General features: G+C 50.8%; 1 protein-coding gene across 7 annotated transcripts in view; it reads left to right on the forward strand.

Annotated features, from left to right (window-relative positions):
- NDEL1 (nudE neurodevelopment protein 1 like 1) overlaps window positions 1-20,168 on the forward strand; it is a 74,180-nt gene that overhangs the window by 49,169 nt on the left and 4,843 nt on the right. For 5 of the 7 annotated variants that reach the window (XM_077458566.1, XM_077458569.1, XM_077458565.1 and 2 more), the window contains exons 5-10: window positions 637-773; window positions 4,602-4,772; window positions 6,938-7,029; window positions 8,954-9,120; window positions 11,423-11,457; window positions 13,677-13,795. In XM_077458566.1, the coding sequence (XP_077314692.1) occupies window positions 637-773; window positions 4,602-4,772; window positions 6,938-7,029; window positions 8,954-9,120; window positions 11,423-11,457; window positions 13,677-13,789 (715 nt within the window). In that variant the 3' untranslated portion in view covers window positions 13,790-13,795. The remainder of the gene's footprint in view (window positions 1-636; window positions 774-4,601; window positions 4,773-6,937; window positions 7,030-8,953; window positions 9,121-11,422; window positions 11,458-13,676; window positions 13,796-20,168) is intronic. The other 2 variants (XM_077458572.1, XM_077458571.1) reach the window with 2 other exon arrangements.

A 20,168-nucleotide genomic window follows, 5' to 3' on the forward strand; every position in this document is an offset into this window, starting at 1 on the left:
TTGCGCGCTCCCCTTGTCCGACCTGTGCTGTGTTTGGAGAGCGGCCGAGTTTGGCAGCTGATTTTAGCCAATGATTTTGGCTGAACTCAGCTGATCATCTGTGAATGAATGAATGAAATACTTGTATAGCGCACAATGCGAACTGAATCGCCTCTAGGCACTGTGGCGAGCTTTGATCATCTGCTAAAAGAGGAAGGTCTTGAGTTTTTTTCCTAAAAGCCAGGTGATTTTCTTCCAGGCGGATGTTGATTGGTAGAGCATCTGTTTACAAACGCACAGCTCGGCGTTTACAAATGCACAGCAATCTGCGCATAAGAACAGTGATCTGGCTGTTTCTTCTCCCTGCAATGCAGGGGAAAAAACAGCCAGATACAAAACATGATATTTAAAAAAAAAAAATCTTTTTTCTTTTTTTATTGTGCTTCATCATGTGACAGTATTACTCTCTCATAAATGTATTTATATTTAGTATATCCACATGAAAGTGGTGCGGATATGTTTATAGAGGGTATCCGGTATGGTAAAGAAATCTCATAGCGGGCAGAGGAATGGCTTTGCTCACAATGTAATCTCATTCTTTTGTATAAAATGTTTTGTAAATTGCTAAGGTAACATTCGATCTCCTCCTTTTCTCAGGGCGACAATCGTGTCTCTGGAAGACTTTGAGCAGAGGCTGAACCAGGCCATCGAGAGGAACGCTTTCCTGGAGAGCGAGCTCGACGAAAAAGAGTCTTTGTTGGTGTCTGTACAAAGATTAAAGGACGAGGCGCGAGGTAGGATCTCTACTTGTCTCGCAATATTTATTCTCTTGCCGTGGACACAATGGTTTATTCAACACGTTCATATTTTATTTTCCCGCACACACCCAAAGGTGTCACCTGAGATTAACTTCTTCGCGTGCTTCTAAAAATACACTTTTGGAAACGCTTTAAAGAAAAAAAAAAAAATTTAAAAATAACACAAGAACAACAAGACTAAGAAAAGACGAGGAGATGGTGCAATTCATTTCCCTAAAGGAGGGGCAAATCTCCGGCATTAACCCTCCATTGTTTAAAGCCCAGCTGAACTTTTGTTCAAATCCATGTAATACATTCCGGGTGCATCAAAACAAAAGACTTTCCTTTAGAAAGCCGCCACATGTCTCCTGCCAGCATACGGCAATGAAGGGGGGGGGGCTCTGCTTCTTGTGGGTCCAAAAGCCCCCCCGCAACGTCAAACTTTTATAATTCTGCTGACAGCAAAAGTCATACTCCGTGCTTATTGGAGAACTTGGTGCATGGCACTCAATGTACTTATGCCATGAGTGCCAATGTCATAAATCCAACATCGCTCTCTGCAACATAAACCCTTTCACTGCCAAGGCTGTTTTTGCAGGGTTTTTTTCTTTTTGTTTGTTTTGCGCACGTGCTTAAAAAATCATTTTAGGCATTAAGCCCCTCCCGCCCCCCAAAATATATATTTTCTGATAACAGGCACTATAGAGAATAAAATGGTGCTGGTTCAAATGTTATAGGTTGTGTCACAATCAGTGGCGGCTCGTGGTTTCCACATAGCCCATCTAGGCGGTGGGGATCGGGCAGACATCGGGCAGACATCGGGGATCGGGCAGACATCGGGGATCGGGCAGACATCGGGGAGCGGGCAGACATCGGGGAGCGGGCAGACATCGGGGAGCGGGCAGACATCGGGGAGCGGGCAGACATCGGGGAGCGGGCAGACATCGGGGAGCGGGCAGACATCGGGGAGCGGGCAGACATCGGGCAGACATCGGGGAGCGGGCAGACATCGGGGATCGGGCAGACATCGGGCAGACATCGGGGATCGGGCAGACATCGGGGAGACATCGGGGATCGGGCAGACATCGGGGATCGGGCAGACATCGGGGATCGGGCAGACATCGGGGAGCGGGCAGACATCGGGGATCGGGCAGACATCGGGGATCGGGCAGACATCGGGCAGACATCGGGGAGCGGGCAGACATCGGGCAGACATCGGGGAGCGGGCAGACATCGGGCAGACATCGGGGAGCGGGCAGACATCGGGCAGACATCGGGGAGCGGGCAGACATCGGGCAGACATCGGGGAGCGGGCAGACATCGGGCAGACATCGGGGAGCGGGCAGACATCGGGCAGCCGGCGCGCAGCGGTCAGGCGGCGGGGAGCGGGCAGACATCGGGGATCGGGCAGCCGGCGCGCAGCGGTCAGGCGGCGGGGAGCGGGCAGACATCGGGGATCGGGCAGCCGGCGCGCAGCGGTCAGGCGGCGGGGAGCGGCGGGCATCAGGTAGTGGTTCCTGTGTCTTCTACTCCTCCTCCTTGCTTCCGCCGCGCATCTCCTCTCCTCCTCCTAGGCATCCAATAGGATCGCCTGTCCTTTCAGTCAATCGGGTGATGGGTATCAGACCCGCTTCTCTATTGGCCGGGAGGAAGGTCAGTGTTGCAACAGCGAATATTCATTCGCTATTATAACACCTGGATAGGCTCGTAGTGCAATTCACTGCACCACGAGCCCACCCTATTTTGAAGCCTATTAGAGCTCTAATCAGGTGCTTCAAAGAAAACACCCCCCGTCGCAGTAATCCATAAGCCTGGTGTCCTGAAAGGAGCCGGACGCATGAATAGGGAGGTGACAGCGGTGATGGATAAAGCATGAATAGGGGACGGCTCTCGGGCACCCCTAATGGACGGGGCCGCCAGTGGTCCTGTACATTTTTCAATACCTAATCAATATCCAGCTGTCACATGACCCGGCTCTGTTCCAGCCTGTCTGAAGGGAAACGTAAGCAGGAGGAGCTCTGCTGCTGGTCACATGATCAAAAAAAGCCTATTAAAGTGATTGTAAACCCTTACAACACACTTTGACCTACAGGTAAGCCTAGATTAAGGCTTACCTGTAGGTCCAAGAAATATCTCCTAAACCTACACGGTTTAGGAGATATTTGCTGAAAGACAGGCACCGCTGTCTACGGCGCGCAGGTGCACTGAGCACGGCACCCGTCAACGGCGATATGCCGCGTGTGGAGGCTCCCATGTGCATGCGCGGGAGTGACGTCCTCGCGGCTTTGCCGAATGACAGCGGCGGAGCGGCGAGACCCACCGAGAAGATGGATGCGCCGGACTACAGGGGACAGTGGTGACTTCGCTGGCTCCTGTGTCAGGTAAGTGACACATAATGGGCTACTATGCGATGCGATGCATAGTAGTCCATTATGCTTTGCCTTTGCAGGGAATGAAAGAGGAAGTAACACCCATCAGGATTTACTTCCTCTTTTTAAAGCTCGCTTTTGTGTTTTTTACCTACAGGTAAGCCTATATATAACAAAGCTTACCTGTAATTAAAGTGAAAATCTCATAAACGTTCGCCATTTAGGAGATGTTCACCATGGATGCAGCCGGTGACATCACTGGTGCATGGCGTTCTGAAGGTATGCCGGACCTTCAGAGCTTCCTGCCGGAACCGAGTGATGTCCTTGCTGCTCCGGCCAGTCACACAGCAATGCATACTAGGCACAATATGCAGTTGCCTTACAGCTGAGGCACGGTTTACTTGCTGTGCTTTAATTACTGTTAATAAGCTGTTTTAAATTGTCCCACAAATATATATTTGAAATCAAATCTTTATTATTTTTTGGCAATAACACAATGTGGGCGGATTTCTTCCCGTCACAGGCTGTGTCACGCCACCTCCATCCTGTGTCTTGGAATAAGAGGGATGTGAAGCCATCATTAATCCACATGTAATATCCCCCCCCCCCCCCCCCCATTGTGTTTATCTGATTAGTGGGCATGGAGGGGGGGGGGGGGGGAGAGTGGGCTGTCATTGTGTATACGCCCACACGTGTGACTCTGTAGTCACATGGGCTGCTCAGATGTGATAGGGGGGAAATGCTCAGCATAGAAACTCACTGAGAACTGAGCATGTGCAGAGCTGCCAACACCACTCTGTAAAATCCCTAGCTGAATTGGGGACATGCACAGGAGGGGGCGATAGAGAGCAACAGGATCAACCAGGATTTTTGCAGAGTACAGAAAAGGAATCTCATAGTGATGAGTGTGTATGACCAGCATGGAATACAGCAGAGATGGGTAATTGGCGGACCTCCAGCTGTTGCAAAACTACAAGTCCCATCATGCCTCTGCCTGTGGGTGTCATGCTTGTGGCAGTCAGTCTTGCTATGCGTCATGGGACTTGTAGTTCTGCAACAGCTGGTGGTCTGCTAATGGCATATCCCTGGAATACACCATTTATTCATCGTTTTCTATGATGCAAAAGATCTTTAGCGTTGAGAATCTCATAAGCAGTGATTGTGATATAGAAGCAGAGAGTGTCTGTGATCATCCCCATGCCTGACGATCTGTTGCCCTTCTCTCTGGCGCTCCCGTTGATCACATTGCTGTCACATTCGCCGCCTCGGCTCACGCTGGGCCGCTGTCCAGACAAAGAGGATTATTTGTGTTTTCAGGAAAGTTTTAACAGATGGCTCTTTCATCATCTAAGACTCTTCAGAGAAAGCCTTCCATGTAATTACACAAGGGGGCAAGTTGTGGATCCTTTTTATTTATTTATTTATTTTTATTTTTTTTTATTTTTTTCCCCGGCAGATTTAAGGCAGGAATTAGCCGTACGTGAAAGACAGACGGACGGGAGAAAATCGGCTCCGAGTTCTCCGACTTTGGATTGCGAGAAGACTGACTCGGCCGTCCAGGCGTCCCTGTCTTTACCCGCCACTCCCGTGGGCAAAATCTCAGACAACAGTTTTACCTCTCCGAAAGGTCAGTGTACGCCGCCACCGTTGCGTAATGTCCTCTCTTCATCGCAAGGCCGAAGGACAAACACGTGAAGCAGATTTTTTATTTTTTTTGCCATCCCTTCCCCCCCCCCCCCTTAACATGTAAATAAATGTTTAAATCTTTGTTTTTGTAACCTACCTTATTTGGGACCCAGTGAGTGATGTCATCACTGGGTCTCTATGCTTTTCTATGCATATCAAAGCTAGTGGGAGGAGCCGGCAGGGTTCTGTACATAACTTCCTGAGAACATCACAGCACAGCGGCCCAGTATTCATCTCAAGAGACCTCAGCGTGATGCTGAGCTTCCATGATTGAATGAACGAAAATCCAAGAATGAAAGGGGCGGGGCCAGGGACAGTCAGGCTGGGCAGGAAAGGCTAGATGATGCCGGACTTCTTCCAGCCAGAAAAAGAGGCTTATTTTGTAAAATCTTTATTTTTAAAGGAAAAAATAAAAATGTTCTACTTGTACCTGCTCTGTTGCAGTAGATTTGCACAGACCAGCCCGGATCCTCTGCTTTTTGAGAGGTAATCTAGGTCGAGAGCCTGAGCTGGCTGCTCTTACCCCCTCCACGGCCCAGCGCTCTAGTGAGCCTGGAGTGGGGGGGCGGGAGAGCAGAGAGCCTGAGCCAGCCCCTCCCGCCACCTCCACAGCCCAGCTCTCCAGTAAGCATGAGGGGTGGGGAAAGCAGAGAACCTGGGCTCCCGCCCCCTCCACAGCCCAGTGCTCCAGTGAGCATCGGCGAGGGGATCAAGGCAGAGCCATCCGCACCCACCACCTCCACAGCCCAGCGCTCCAGTGAGCATGGGCGAGGGGATCAGGGCAGAGCCTGAGCCAGCCGCTCCCACCACCTCCACAGCCCAGCGCTCCAGTGATCATGGGCGAGGGGATCAGGGCAGAGCCTGGGCCAGCCGCTCCCACCACCTCCACAGCCCAGCGCTCCAGTGAGCATGGGCGAGGGGATCAGGGCAGAGCCTGAGCCAGCCGCTCCCACCACCTCCACAGCCCAGCGTTCCAGTGAGCATTGGCGAGGGGATCAGGGCAGAGCCTGAGCCAGCCGCTCCCACCACCTCCACAGCCCAGCGCTCCAGTGAGCATGGGCGAGGGGATCAAGGCAGAGCCATCCGCACCCACCACCTCCACAGCCCAGCGCTCCAGTGAGCATTGGCGAGGGGATCAGGGCAGAGCCTGGGCCAGCCGCTCCCACCACCTCCACAGCCCAGCGCTCCAGTGAGCATGGGCGAGGGGATCGGGCAGAGCTGGAGCCAGCCGCTCCCGCCACCTCCACAGCCCAGCGCTCCAATGGGCATGGGGGGGGGGGGGAGAGAGCAGAGAGCCTCAGCCGGCCGCTTCCGCCCCTTCCACAGCCCAGCACTCTAGTGAGCATGGGGGAGAGCAGAGAGCCTGAGCCGGCTGCTCCTGCCACCTCCATAGGCCAGCACTCTAGTGAGCTTAGGGGGGAGCAGAGAGCCTGAGCCAGCAGCTTCCGCCACCTCCATAGGCCATCGCTCCAGTGAGCATGGGGGGAGGGGTTGGGGACAGGGCCAGAGCCAGCCGCTCCCACCACTTCCACTGCCCAGCGCTCTAGTGAGCATGGGGCGGTGGGAAGCAGAGAGCCTGAGCCCACTGCTCCTGCCCCCAACACTCTAGTGAATTTGGGAGGGGCAGAGCGGAGAGCCTGTGACTGATGGTCACCAGCTCTCTACTCAGGGAGCTCCATTAATATTTCCATGCATTTAAGTTTTGACAAGGTGTGCACCAGTTTTAGTAAACCCCCCCCCCCCCCTATAATTGTTGGGGGAGGGGGCCTTCCTATACTCTGGCTTTCAGACATTAGGTAGTTCTGTAGGTTTTAGGAGTTCTGAGCAATGAAATGTTGGTCGTGTGGCTCCTTATTCACTTTAAATGATCCGGACACCTGAGATCTGCTGCGTTTATGAACATGACATATTTCCGCGTGGTTATCAGTGTGAGGTCACCCGGCTCATTGGGAATAGAAGATTCTCAGAACTCCCAGCAGGAAACCACAGATCTGAGATCTTATTTAGTGCCGGTTCCCGGAGTTCATGGCAGAGTCGGGATCTTCCCTTCCTTCCTGAGCAAAGTCCGGACTTTACTGTAAGATTGACATTTTCTTCTTCTCTTAGGTATACCCAACGGATTTGGTACCACCCCCCTGACTCCGTCCGCCAGGATATCTGCACTTAACATTGTGGGGGATCTCTTGAGGAAAGTTGGTGTGAGTATAGACCTGTCATGTCCCGGACCTTCCTCAGATAAACCGCTGACCATTTACAGTGATTGTACGCTGCTCGGTATTCTGTGCACTCTACGTCTAATGCCTGTAATGGCTTTTATGACACAAGAATGTATTTGGATTAAAAAAAGTATTTCTAAAGGATACAATTTTATTTAAAAAAAATGAAGTCCTATTTACCTTCTCTGTGTAATGGCTTTGCAAAGAGTAGCTCTGATCCTCCTCTTCTGGGATCCCTGTTGTCACTCCTGGTCCTTCCCCCCCCCCCCCCCCCCCCCTGCGATACGTGACCCCCCATATCAAGCTGCTTGTTATGAGACCACTCCTCATGTATGCTCACTCCCAAACCCCGCTTCTGTCTCTGAGCCAATGAGAAGAAAGAGAGCTGAGAGACCCTCTGCTCTTGTGCACATTGCTTGATCGAGACAAGGCTCTGGTAAGTATTTAGGGGGGACTGGGGACTGCTTGCAGAAGCTTTCTTACCTTAATGATTTCAAAAAGTGATAGCGGGTGTGGGGAGAGGATGCCCTGGCCTGCTGTCACAGAGAAGGAAGGGCAGCAGCAGGGGAAGAGCTGCAGATGCTGGAATGTGATGCATTTTCCACCCTAAAAATAGGTGGAACATGTTCCAAAAGTGAACTCTCCTTTAACCCTTTCACTGCCAGGTCGTAAGGGACCCGACAGTGGGGGGGGTTCACATAAGGGGGAACGTTTTTTGTTTCTTAACAAAAGTGGAGTTAGACCCTTTTCACACAGGCTTTCCGATCAGAAAGTCAGTCTTTCAGGCAATCCTGATGGGACGCCCCACCATTGCCCATCAATGCAGCCTGATCAATGTCATCTGCCGCCTCACAATTGCCCATCAATGCCGCCTCACAATTGCCCATCAATGCCGCCTCACAATTGCCCATCAATGCCGCCTCACAATTGCCCATCAATGCCGCCTCACAATTGCCCATCATTGCAGCTTGATAATTGCCCATCTGCAGCCTCACAATTGCCCATCTGCAGCCTCACAATTGCCCATCAATGCTGCCTCACAATTGCCCATCAATGCTGCCTCACAATTGCCCATCAATGCTGCCTCACAATTGCCCATCAATGCCGCCTCACAATTGCCCATCAATGCCGCCTCACAATTGCCCATCAATGCCGCCTCACAATTGCCCATCAATGCCGCCTCACAATTGCCCATCAATGCCGCCTCACAATTGCCCATCTGCAGCCTCACAATTGCCCATCTGCAGCCTCACAATTGCCCATCTGCAGCCTCACAATTGCCCATCTGCAGCCTCACAATTGCCCATCTGCAGCCTCACAATTGCCCATCTGCAGCCTCACAATTGCCCATCTGCAGCCTCACAATTGCCCATCTGCAGCCTCACAATTGCCCATCTGCAGCCTCACAATTGCCCATCTGCAGCCTCACAATTGCCCATCTTTGCAGCTTGATCAATGCCCATATGCAGCCTCACCATTGCCATGGATGCTGCCTCACCTCAGTTTACTGCTGCCTCGGAGGGGACAGGGAGGGGGGCGGGGCGAGCACAGTCAGATTACATACAGCGAGGATCTCCTGTTTACGTGGCGTTCTCTTTAGTACAAAGTTCTATGATAGACAGAACAGTGGTCCAATGCCTGCCCAGGAGACGGGACTTCCTATTACAGAGGCCGCTGAGTAAACAGGAGATTCTCACTGTATGTAATCTGACGGCGCTCGTCCTGCCCCCTCCCCGTTCCCTCCTAGGCAGCCCAAATTGCAGTATCGGCGTATAACACACCCACGCCATTTGCGTGTTATACGCCTATAAATCCAGTAATAATAATAATTACGCCTAATTAAAATCTGTGGAAACGTGGATCCTATGTTTTGCTGGTAACCTGCTTGCTTCTCCCTTCCCCGCAGGCCTTAGAATCCAAGCTTGCTGCATGCAGGAACTTTGCCAAGGACCAGGCCTCCCGCAAGTCCTACGTCCCCGGGAGCCTGAACAGCAGTAACAGCAGCACAAGCAGCATAGTAAACAGCGGAACAAAGTACTCCCACCCCGGGCACACATCCTTCTTCGATAAAGGGTGAGTGGAAACGTGGGGGTGTCTGCCCGCTCGGTATAATGTAAATAGAAGGTGTTCTATGATCACTGCTTCACTTGTCGGCCGGTTACCTTTCTGTCGTTAATATTGTGATTTAAAACGACTTTTCTCTGCTTCTGGATTGGCGATCACCGGCTTGGGACAAGCAATGTGTCGCAGCGGTCGCTTCAAATAAGTATTTAAACAAGTATTTCAAGAGGAACTAAACCTAAAGTTGTAGTCTGGACCACGGCAGGGCACAACTCATGTGTAGCCAATATCCTTCAACCCAAAGACGTGCATTCTCAAGGTTTCCTTCTATACTTTGCCGTTCTTCTGTATGGTGTGTATGGATTTAGGCCGGCAATAGACAGAGCGACTTTCTTTCCTTCAACTGAAAGAAAATCGTTTGATTTCTCCAACACAGTAAGTGTTTATGGGGGGAGGAGGGGGTCCCTCACTCGGAGCCATTGTGGAGGTGGGGGAAGCCGCCCCCACCAGAAGAACACAGTGATTACTGTCTACAGTAACAATCTGACATGCTGGTTGTACCCAAGCTGATCGATCAACTTGGGTACATTCAGCCTGTCCATACATGATTCGAATCTCGGCCAGTCCTTGCTGAACGGAGCCAAGATTCAAACCGTCTGGCCAGCTTTTAGAGATTTAGGGCCCATTCACGCTAGGAACTGCATGTGATTCGCACAGGGACGCCGTGTGGTTCTTGTGTGATTTCATATGCAGTTCTGTGCAGTGCGATTCTAGCCCCATTCATTTTGAATAGGCTGAAATTGCACTGAACCGCACCAAAAGTAGTGCGTGCAGTACTCTTAGAAACACACTGCAACTGGGTTGTGTAGATACTTTTTGCAACCATGTGATCTGGTGCGGGCAAATGCACTGCGTTTGCGACCTGCGTTTTGGGCTGGTGTTAACTTTGCACTGACACCCGCCGCAGATTGCAAGGGCAGTGCGATTTGGAATGCGGTGCGGGAAACTGGCACGGAGCGCAGATCGCCTGCATGGCATTCTAGTGCGAATGGGTCCTTTAAAGCGGAGATCCGCCCACCCCTGCAAAAATTAAAAGCCAGCAGCTACACACACTGCAGCCTCTGACTTTTAATATTGGGACACTTGCCTGTCCTGGAGTCCAGCGGTGTTGGCACCACAGCTGATTTTTTTTTTTTCCAGCAGCTGGTCGGGTGCTGCTGCCGCCACCATTGTTAGTAAGGGAACCTTGGCAGTGAAGCATTACGGCTTTACGCCAGGTCCCTACTACACATGCGCGAGGCACCAGGAAGGGATTAACACACAGGGGGTGCGTTTTTTTTTTTTTTTTTTATCTGCCTCTTCCTCCTCCGCAGTGATCTTCGGTCTTCTCTCCTCCGTGTGGCGTCTTCTGGGTAATGGGGCGCTGTGTGTTCTGGGAACTGTGTGTCCCAGAACACAGCGCGCCCCATTCACAAAGCGATGCGCGACTGGCGTATGCGCAGTAGGAAACGGGCAGTGAAGCCGCAAGGCTCCACTGCCTGTTTCCCTTAGTTAAAATGGCGGTGCCGGGACCCAAGAGCCAAGGGACGGGTCAGCCTCGGGGGGCCGACATCGCGGGCGCCCTGGACAGGTAAGTCTGCTTATTAAAAGTCAGCAGCTGCAAACACTGTAATTTTTTTTTTAAAGCTGGCTCTCCTCTTTAAGAACTGAAAGTTGAAATCCAGCTGCTGTAGGTAAAATATCTCCCCTTCTTTCTATAAAGAGACCACCCCCCCCCCCCCCACCCCCACCCCCATCACCTAGCCCATTCAGGGCAACATTAAAGGTTCTCTTTAAAGCGGAGTTCCACCCAAAAGTGGAACTTCTGATCATTTGTCCCCCCCCCCTCCAGTGCCATACCCCCCCCCTTTGTTTAAACAGAACCTGTAATGGGGGGTCTCTTTATAGAAAGAAGGGGATATTTTGCCTACAGCAGCCGGATTTCAACTTTCAGTTCCTAAGAAGCTCCCAAAAATCGCACCGCTGTGTGCCAATCACTTCCCGGGGCTAGTTGCCCCCCCCCCCCCCCCCATTTTTATAGTATTTTCACCTTTTTGGTTTAGTTTCTCTCTTAAATATTGTGGATTTTTATTTTATTGAAAGACACTTGTATGCACTTTTCTATGTGTCCTCGGGCAGATTTATCACTGGCTGGTGTCTTTTGGATAAGCTTTTATTTCCCTTTCAGCCTCCCTCCCTCATGATCAGGTAAGTGATGGTCGGCTGGAGGTCCAGGTGGGCCGGAATAATGTTTTCTCTCTTTTCCCCCCACTAGGCAGGAAAAGGTCATTTTCCCCACGTTGTTTATGGGTAATTGAACATAGCGATAAGGTTGCATGCTGGTGTTCTGCCTCTGGGTGACTTAACGTGAATCCCTCCTTTCTCCACATCGGCCACACTAACTGCATGGCGGGGGGAGGGTGGTGCGCCTCTCTGCCGCTTATCCTGTCCAAACTCCAGGGCATTTTTTTCTTTTTCTGTGGGGTCGGCATCTTGTGGGCATCGGGCTTTCATGGCGATGTTCAGGATGCTGAGACGACTATTAAAGGAAGTTGGAAAGTCACTAACGCGTTTCACTGTTGCGTTGTAATACTGATGTCTTTGATCGCTCGTGTAAATTTATGGCCGCAAAAGATTAAAGCCTAACCCAACGTTCAGATTAGGGGCCGGTTCGAACCACAATTTCTGTTTTACGGATGCATTTGCATTTCTACATGCATTTTTGATGTGTTTGAGGTGCAATTTATTTTTTTCAGCCCTTTTTTTTTTTTTTTTTATCTCAGTTCAGGGCGTGCACTTCTGGTGGATTTACACACCTTCTGCTATTTTCCCAATTGCCTTCCATGCAAAAAAAGCAGCATGTTTTTTTTACTTTTGTTTAACTGCACTGGAACGCCCTGCATTGGTATGAACAAGGGCCACTGGAATGCATGGAAAACGCTGTGCATGCATTTTTGAAAACGCATCTGGTGTGAACCAACCCTAAATCCATTAAACAAGTTCCAGGTGTGCAAAGTCTCACAGCTGGAGTAGAAAAGCCTTTCCCCTTCCAGCTTGATACAGAGAAGGTCATTTGCTGTGTGTGTGGAAGCAGTGTACCCTCTGCAGGATGGACTTTTTTTTTACACTGCAATCAGCATAGTTCATGCACCCTGCTGTTTGCTGAGCCCTAGCTATAACTCAGCGGGGGGGGGTGTCAGACCTGCGGGAAGACTGGGCGCGGGGGGGGGGGGGTCTGATCAGCAGGGAGACTGGGCAGAGGTGTGTGTCAGACCAGCAGGGAGACTGGGCAGAGGGGTGTGTCAGACCAGCAGGGAGACTGGGCAGAGGGGTGTGTCAGACCAGCAGGGAGACTGGGCAGAGGGGTGTGTCAGACCAGCAGGGAGACTGGGCGGGGGGAGGTGTGTCAGACCTGCAGGAGGACTGGGCATGGGGGGGGGGGGGTGTCTGACCAGCAGGGAGACTGGGCAGAGGGGTGTGTCAGACCTACAGGGAGACTGGGCAGAGGGGTGTGTCAGACCTACAGGGAGACTGGGCAGGGAGTGTGTCAGACCTGCAGGGAGACTGGGCTGGGGGGGGGGGGGTGTCAGACCTGCAGGGAGACTGGGCTGGGGGGGGGGGTGTCAGACCTGCAGGGAGACTAGGCAGGGGGTGTGTCAGATCTGCAGAGTGACTCAGGGGTGGGGGGTGTCAGACCTGCAAAATGACTTGGCAGGGGAAGAGCAGACCAGCAGAGTGACTCGGCGGGCGGCCAGATCTGCAGAGTGACTACTGCTTCCACAGAGAGCAAGTATGCATTACGACATGCTGGCAAGGGGCAGGCTTATCTACTTATGCCGTGGCTGACTTTGAAATAAAAAAAGTTTTACTGCTACAGGGTGGCACCTGTGCACCGGTTTACGTACGCGTGTATATCTGTGATCCGGGTTGGGGGCGTACATGCATGCCGGCCTCGCTCCCGCGAGTGCGCTGTGATCACACACAGCGCACGCGCAGATGATACAGCAGAACGGTGGTCTGCCTATGTAAACAAGGCAGATTTTCATTCTGACGAAGGGGAAGGAATGAATCCAGGGACTAGTTTCCATGCATTCTCCTAGTAAAAGCACCTCTCCCACTGTAATAAAACACTGGCTAGGCACAGTCAACCCTTGGATCGCCCCTAATGTTAACCCCTTCCCAGCCAGTGTCATTTCGTACAGTGACGGGTTGCGGTACCAAATCCGCTGTGGATTTGCTGTGAATTCGCACCGCATCTAACCCAGAATTAATCTGGAAAATAAAAACGTTTCTGTCCGTGTTTAATTTGCTGTCTGATCTTCCTGTGTCGTCTTTGTTGGGCAGGTGGAGGATGTGTCTTAACATTTTGCAAGTTGCAAAGGTTCTCGGCAGCCCTGTATAATACACGGGTGACGCATGTGAGGCGGCGGTGGTGGTGACGGGGATGCCTTATTGTTGGCATTTGGGTCGGCGTGTCAGTTATATAAAGTGACACAGATTTTCCCTTCTCTCTCACACGTGTGATGTAGTGGATTGTTACAGGTGGGATGCTGTGCGGTCGCTGGAGCAGCAGCACTTTCCAGGAGCTCTACCTTACCCCTATCACCCCAGACTGATAAGCGGGACGTATATGACATTGTAGGAAAGGGTAGGTCTCCGTAGTCACTTCCTTGCCACCTTCCGGCTGATGTCAAGACCCTCATTCATCTCATATGTTTTTTGTTTCTCGAGCAATAGCTGGAAGTGCAGGGTAAGCGGAGTGTTGGCTCTGCAGGGTCCAGTCTGTCTTGTGGTGTCTGGATAAATTACACGCCAACGTCTTTGTTAGAGTGCCGGGTTAGCCGCATAGCTATGTGAAGATTGTGTGCGATTTTCTTTTTTTTTTTTCTTGTGCAGTCTGCTCAGCATTAAGAATGCACAACTGACAGCTCATGCATTACCGGTCTGCTCTGCTGGACTCCTTGTGGTTGAGGAAAAGATGATCTGCACACCGGTGATTGCTCTTAAAAAATGTTACATTTATTAACAAGCCGCAGTGACCAAACGCAAATAGGAAAGGTTGGCGCGTTTCAGCCTATAAGGCCTTAGTCGTAACTACGTCACAGCGTTATGACTAAGGCCTTATAAGCTGAAACGCGCCAACCTCTCGTATTTGCGTTTGGTCACTGTGGCTTGGTAATAAATGCAACATTTTTTTAAGAGCAATCACCGGAGTGCGGATTATCTTTTCCTCATTTCTCTACTCGGCCAACGACTGTGGATCGAGCACCCGGGAGCTCTGCTTTCTATGTGATGTGTGGGGTAGTAGCACTGACTTTGTTTATACTCATTGGGGTTGATTTACTGGAAAGTGCAGAATCTGATGCAGCTCTGCATAGAAACCCAATCGGCTTCCATTTTTTATTTTTTTTTCCTTTGAAAAAGCTGAAGTTTAGAAGCTGATTGGTTTCTCTGCAGAGTTGCGCCAGCTTTTACACTCTCCAGTTTTAGTAAATCAACCTCACTGTATGTGATCAAATATGTAAGAAAAAAGTGAGAGCGCCTCGCCAATGGTCATACAGCCCAGGGAGGGACCCCTTTCACGCTGAAGCGCTGCTAAAGCCCTGGTTGTTTTTGCAGTGCTTTTCAGGTTCTTTTTTTGAGGTCGCGTGACAGTGACCTTAAAAAAAAAAAAAAAAAAAAAAAAAAAGACCCGTTTTGTGGCGCTTTTAAAGAGGAAGTAAACCCTGATGGGTTTACTTCCTCTTTCATTCCCTGCAAAGGTAAAGCATAATGGACTACTATGCATCGCATCGCATAGTAGTCCATTATGTGTCACTTACCTGACACAGGAGCCAGCGAAGTCACCGCATCTTCTCGGTGGGTCTCGCTGCTCCGCCACTGTCATTCGGCGAAGCCACGATGACGTCACTCCCGCGCATGCGCACGGGAGCCGCCACTCGCAGCATATCGCCGTTGACCGCGGCACACTCAGTGCACCTGCGCGCCGCTGTCTACGCCTCATGCGCCGTAGACAGCGGTGCCTGTCTTTCGGCAAATATCTCCTAAACCGTGTAGGTTTAGGAGATGTTTCTCGGACCTACAGGTAAGCCTTAATCTAGGCTTACCTGTAGGTCAAAGTGTGTTGTAAGGGTTTACAACCACTTTAAGGCACTTTGGAAGTGCTGCCCATTCATTTCAATGGACAGGGACGTTTTTTTACAGCGCTCCAAACATGCCCCAAAGATTCTGCTTGCAGGGCTTTTTCTACCGTCCCACAATCGCACTGCCCCGGTGTGAAAGCACCCATTCAAATGGCCTTGGCTTCCGAGGGTAATAGAGATGGCCGGGAACAATCTGGTCCACAGTCAGCTCTATGGTAAACTGCCACCATCGGCGGTTTCATTCTCTCGCCCTCCGTTCGCACAGGCGAGCCGGGAGAAATACCGGAAGGCGGCGGGAGGGGTGGAACACCTCCCACCACCTGTAAAAGCAGTCAAGTGGCTAAACGCCTGCTGAAGAAAAACCGATATCTGGATGATGCCTGCATCCACCCCTCTCGTTCACATATCGCAAAGTCCAGGACGTCATATGACTGCCTACAGAATGGAAGTGGTTTAAGAATCATACTTGCATACTAGATGGATGCATCATCAGTCCAATGCTACATCTGTAACACACCTATAACAATGAGAATCGAGCGATCGAACAGCGCCGAGTGCTTGGTTTTCACAGTTCCCAGAGCAGAGACAGCAGCTTTGTGCTCTGCGTGCACGCACACGCACACACACAGTTGCACAAAGCAAGTATGTATGAGGCCTGGTTCACACGTATGCATTTTTTTTTTAGTGCGTCTTTCAGTTTTTGCAGAAACGCACTGCAGTCCATTTAACATGGTTTCCTATGGATGTAGTTCACATCTGTGCATTTTATGGAAAGGGCCAGGGGATTTGTCTCTGGTTCCATAGACTTCAATAGATCAAAAAAAAAAAAAACGCAATATGCACCTGCGATATGCAAACTGCAACCTGCATAGGTGTGAATCAGGCCTAAGAGAGCAAAAATGTTACCTTTTTTGTTAATTATAATATATATTTTTTTTTTTATAAGGCTGGGTATAAACGGATAGTTTTTGTTCGCTCAGCTGGCAGCCTCAATAAAAGAACAAAAAAAATGAGCAGGAAAAAAAAAAGCAGGGACCTTTTTGTACCCCCCCCCCCCCCCACATCCCTTTAGAATGTAAGCTCTATGAGCCGGGCCTTCCTGTACCTTTTTATATTGAACTGTACTGTAATTGTGTCTCCCCTATACACTGTAAAGCACTGCGTAAACTGTTGGCGCTATATAAATCGTGTATAATGATAATAAAAACAAAAAGTGAGGTGGATGGAGGAATCCTTCCTGCTGTGTCATTGCATTCTGACTGCTATGCTGTCAGAATACGCTGATCAGCAGCTGCCGCTGATCAAATGAAAGTTTTCGTTCAACAACAGAAGTCGATCTACACATGGAGATCAAAATTCGGCCGGTCCGTGCCGAACCAGCCAAATTGTGATTGGTCCGTACCCACCTTAGATTTTTATTTAGATGCCGTGAGTGCAACACAAAAATGTTTTTTTTTTTTTTTTCTTAACTCCAGAATACACTCTGCACAGGAAATACAAGCCATGTAAAGGGTGTATACAGTAGCGCTAACAACGCTGGTGTGTAACTTCATACGAAATGTGATGTTATCTGCAGAGATGATTTCTCTGCAATAATAACTCGAGAATCTCTTTTATACGGCCTCGCTCCTGCGTATGAGCGCCATGTGAATAAGTCTGGGGGGGGCGGAGCGGGCCATTAATAGGATTAGCAAGTTATAACAAGGCCCGACTATGCAGGCGGCGGAGTACCGTCAACGTGACCAGCCTGTAACTTTTCTCTTTTTTTTTTTTTTTTTTTTATAATTCCAGCCGAAGTGTTTGTCACGCTCGGTCTTATTTCCACCAGGGAACAGCTGGCCTTCTATCCAGAAGCGCAGGCAGGGAGCCTTACATGTCTGATCCCATTAAAGTTATGTCATTGCCTGCAAGAAGCTCACGGGGCTATAAAAGGGCCAATGGGGGGGGGGGGAATCGCATAGCTTAAAGCAGGGCTAAATCCAATCACTAAAATCGCAGGGAAGCTTTCACATGTTTGTGCCGTTTGTTTCCAGTCTTTTAAATCTGCAGCTTTTCAAATATTTCATAAAGTTCCTTTTGTTCAGGGGGTGATTAGGGGTTGCTGTCAGAAACCATGAGACGGAAGTACAGTTTAATCACACTTGTTTAATAATAAAAAAAATAAATAGAACAAACGTAGTCAAAACATAGCCAGAGTTCAGGAACCGGAACGGATAGTCAGACAAGCCAACACGTCAGGGAGCCGGAGATGAGCGTAGTAAAACAGCAAGCAGGATCTGGAGCCAGAAGGGGATGTCGGCCAAGCAAGTCTTTTAACAGGAATGCAGGAGAAAGTCTCTGTGATGTTGACCAAGGCAAAGGCAGAGCTGCTCTGCACTGGATGGCTTAAAGCGGGAGTCTGCCGGGACTCCGCGTTTTTATTTTTATTTTTTTATTTTTTTTAAAGTCAGCAGCTACAAATACTGCAGCTGCTGACTTTAAAATAGTGACACTTACCTGTCCAGCGCGCCCGCGATGTCGGCACCCGAAGCCGATCTCTAGATCGACACTCGGGTGCTGCCGCCGCCATCTTGGGTATGGGAATCAGGAAGTGGAGCCTTTCGGCTTCATTTCCCGGGTTCCCTACTGCGCATGCGCGAGCCGCGCGGCGCAATCCGGACGGTCCCCGCTGCCTCTGAGAACTGTGTGTTTCCCAGCAGGCAGCGGGGCACTTGCGCAAAGGGGCGGGCAGTTGCGGAAAGGGGCGTAATCTACGCCCCTTTCCGCAGACAGCTATCCCGGAAGTGGGTGCAGTTACCTGGATTATCCAGGTAACTGCACCCCCCTCCCCCCTGAAAGGTGCCAATTGTGGCGCCGGAGGGGGGGGGGATTCCGATGAGCGGAGGTCCATTTTAGGGTGGACCTCCGCTTTAAGTAGGCAGGACTGACTAGCAGGATATCATCAACAGGCGAGTCACTGTGGAGAGATAGGAGCTGGCAATTAGGGGCTGAGTCCAGCCCCGACTAATGCATCAATGCCCTTTTTTTATATTTTTATTTTTTTATTTTTTTATTTTGTTGTTTTTATTTTTTATCGGCGAGTATGAGAACCTATACTACAGATCAAGTACTGGCCGTTACTTTGTGGTGCAATTTGCGTCTAATTCGCACTGCAGAGAATTGCATATGATTTTTGAACATGCGTGCAGTGCGGTTCCTATGCGAATCGCATGCAGTTTCCCGCACCGCTCCTGTGTGAACCCGGGCTTGTCGCAGGGATTTTGGAGTTCACACAGAAGCAGTGCGGGGGGGGGGGGGAACCTCCCTGGATGACGGGTTTGTTCTCCTCCTCCTCTCTCTCCAGTGGCGCTCTCTCCACCCAGGCTCCAGCGATTCCAACTATCCTCTGGACCCCCGTCTCATAACCTCCCCCGGCCCCCTGTACCAGATTGTGACCTGGGAAATGTGTGCGTGTGACACTCACGCTCGAATGTAAGGAATAAATGCTTCCGCTGTACCAGATTGCCGCATGGCGCCGCTGTCGGATGCCAAAAAGCCGCCTCACCGGTCCGGAGGGGATTTGAAATCCCTGCAGCTTTTCTCTCCTTTCCTTGCAGTGCTGACAGTATGGTCTAGAGGACTTCCGAATGGTCTGCAACGTCCATGTGATGGTGCCGGCCAATCAGAATCCCTGTTGTCTGTACTGTCACGGTTGAGGGAGCTGCTGGATATGTGGGGAACAAAGCCATAGGAGAGGCAGGAGGAGCCCAATCTGCAGATGTCGGGAGCACGAGCTGGTGGAACCCATCGTGCAGGGAGCTTTCCTCTCACTTCCTGTTTTCGCTACGGGACAGGAAGTGAAGGGAAATTTCCCCCAAGGGGACTCAGATGGCAAAAAAGAAAACGGAGAGGTGTTTTATAACCCTCCTTTTTACTCCATCGCATTCACTATAAAAAATAACCTTTCTTACTTTCGTAAGTCATAAATGCCTTCAGTCTAGAAGGGGTTAAAACCCCGCTGTAAAAACATTTGCGGCTGTAGAAGCGTCTGCAGAAAGTATGACGTCTGAAGTTCTTTCCTTCGATAATTGGCTGAGTGTTGTCCTCGTCTGTCCCTATTCTAAGCTCTGTGACCTTGCTGCTTGCTCTGTTTATTGCATGCAGCAAGGCTGAGTTGCCGAGAATAAAAGTGTAGCCGGGATTGCGGGCTTTTTTTATGCTTGTTTATTTCAACAAGTTCCTGTACTTTGTGCAGATTTGTTTTAAAAAAGGCCCTTTTCACGTAAAAAGAGTGTCTGACCTACTCCAATGCAAGGGGCGCCCCATACTTTATAAATAAAGATGGCCGGTTTATCGGGGGGCTATGGAGACCTATAGAGGAGGGGTAATGGAAGACAATTTTAGCAACTGGACCACCTTGAATTTTAATTAAACAAGGTCCAAATCTCAGCCCCTTACGTCGGCGATTGCGCCGGAGTGGTGCCCCCCCCCTTACGTCGTCGATTGCGCCGGTGTGCCGCCCCCCTCCCCCTTACGTCGTCAATTGCACCGGTGTGCCACCCCCCCCTTACGTCGTAGATTGCGCCGGTGTGCCGCCCCCCCCCCTTACGTCGTAGATTGCGCCGGTGTGCCGCCCCCCCCTTACGTCGTAGATTGCGCCGGTGTGCCGCCCCCCCTTACGTCGTAGATTGCGCCGGTGTGCCGCCCCCCCCCTTACGTCGTAGATTGCGCCGGTGTGCCGCCCCCCCTTACGTCGTAGATTGCGCCGGTGTGCCGCCCCCCCCCTTACGTCATCGATTGCGCCGGTGTGCCGCCCCCCCCTTACGTCGTCGATTGCGCCGGTGTGCCGCCCCCCCCTTACGTCGTCGATTGCGCCAGTGTGCCGCCCCCCCTTACGTC

This window comes from Lithobates pipiens, unplaced genomic scaffold, assembly GCF_037356315.1.
Source record: "Lithobates pipiens isolate NorthernLeopardFrog02 unplaced genomic scaffold, aLitPip1_a1.2 Scaffold_28, whole genome shotgun sequence".
In the NCBI taxonomy this organism is placed as follows: domain Eukaryota; kingdom Metazoa; phylum Chordata; class Amphibia; order Anura; family Ranidae; genus Lithobates; species Lithobates pipiens.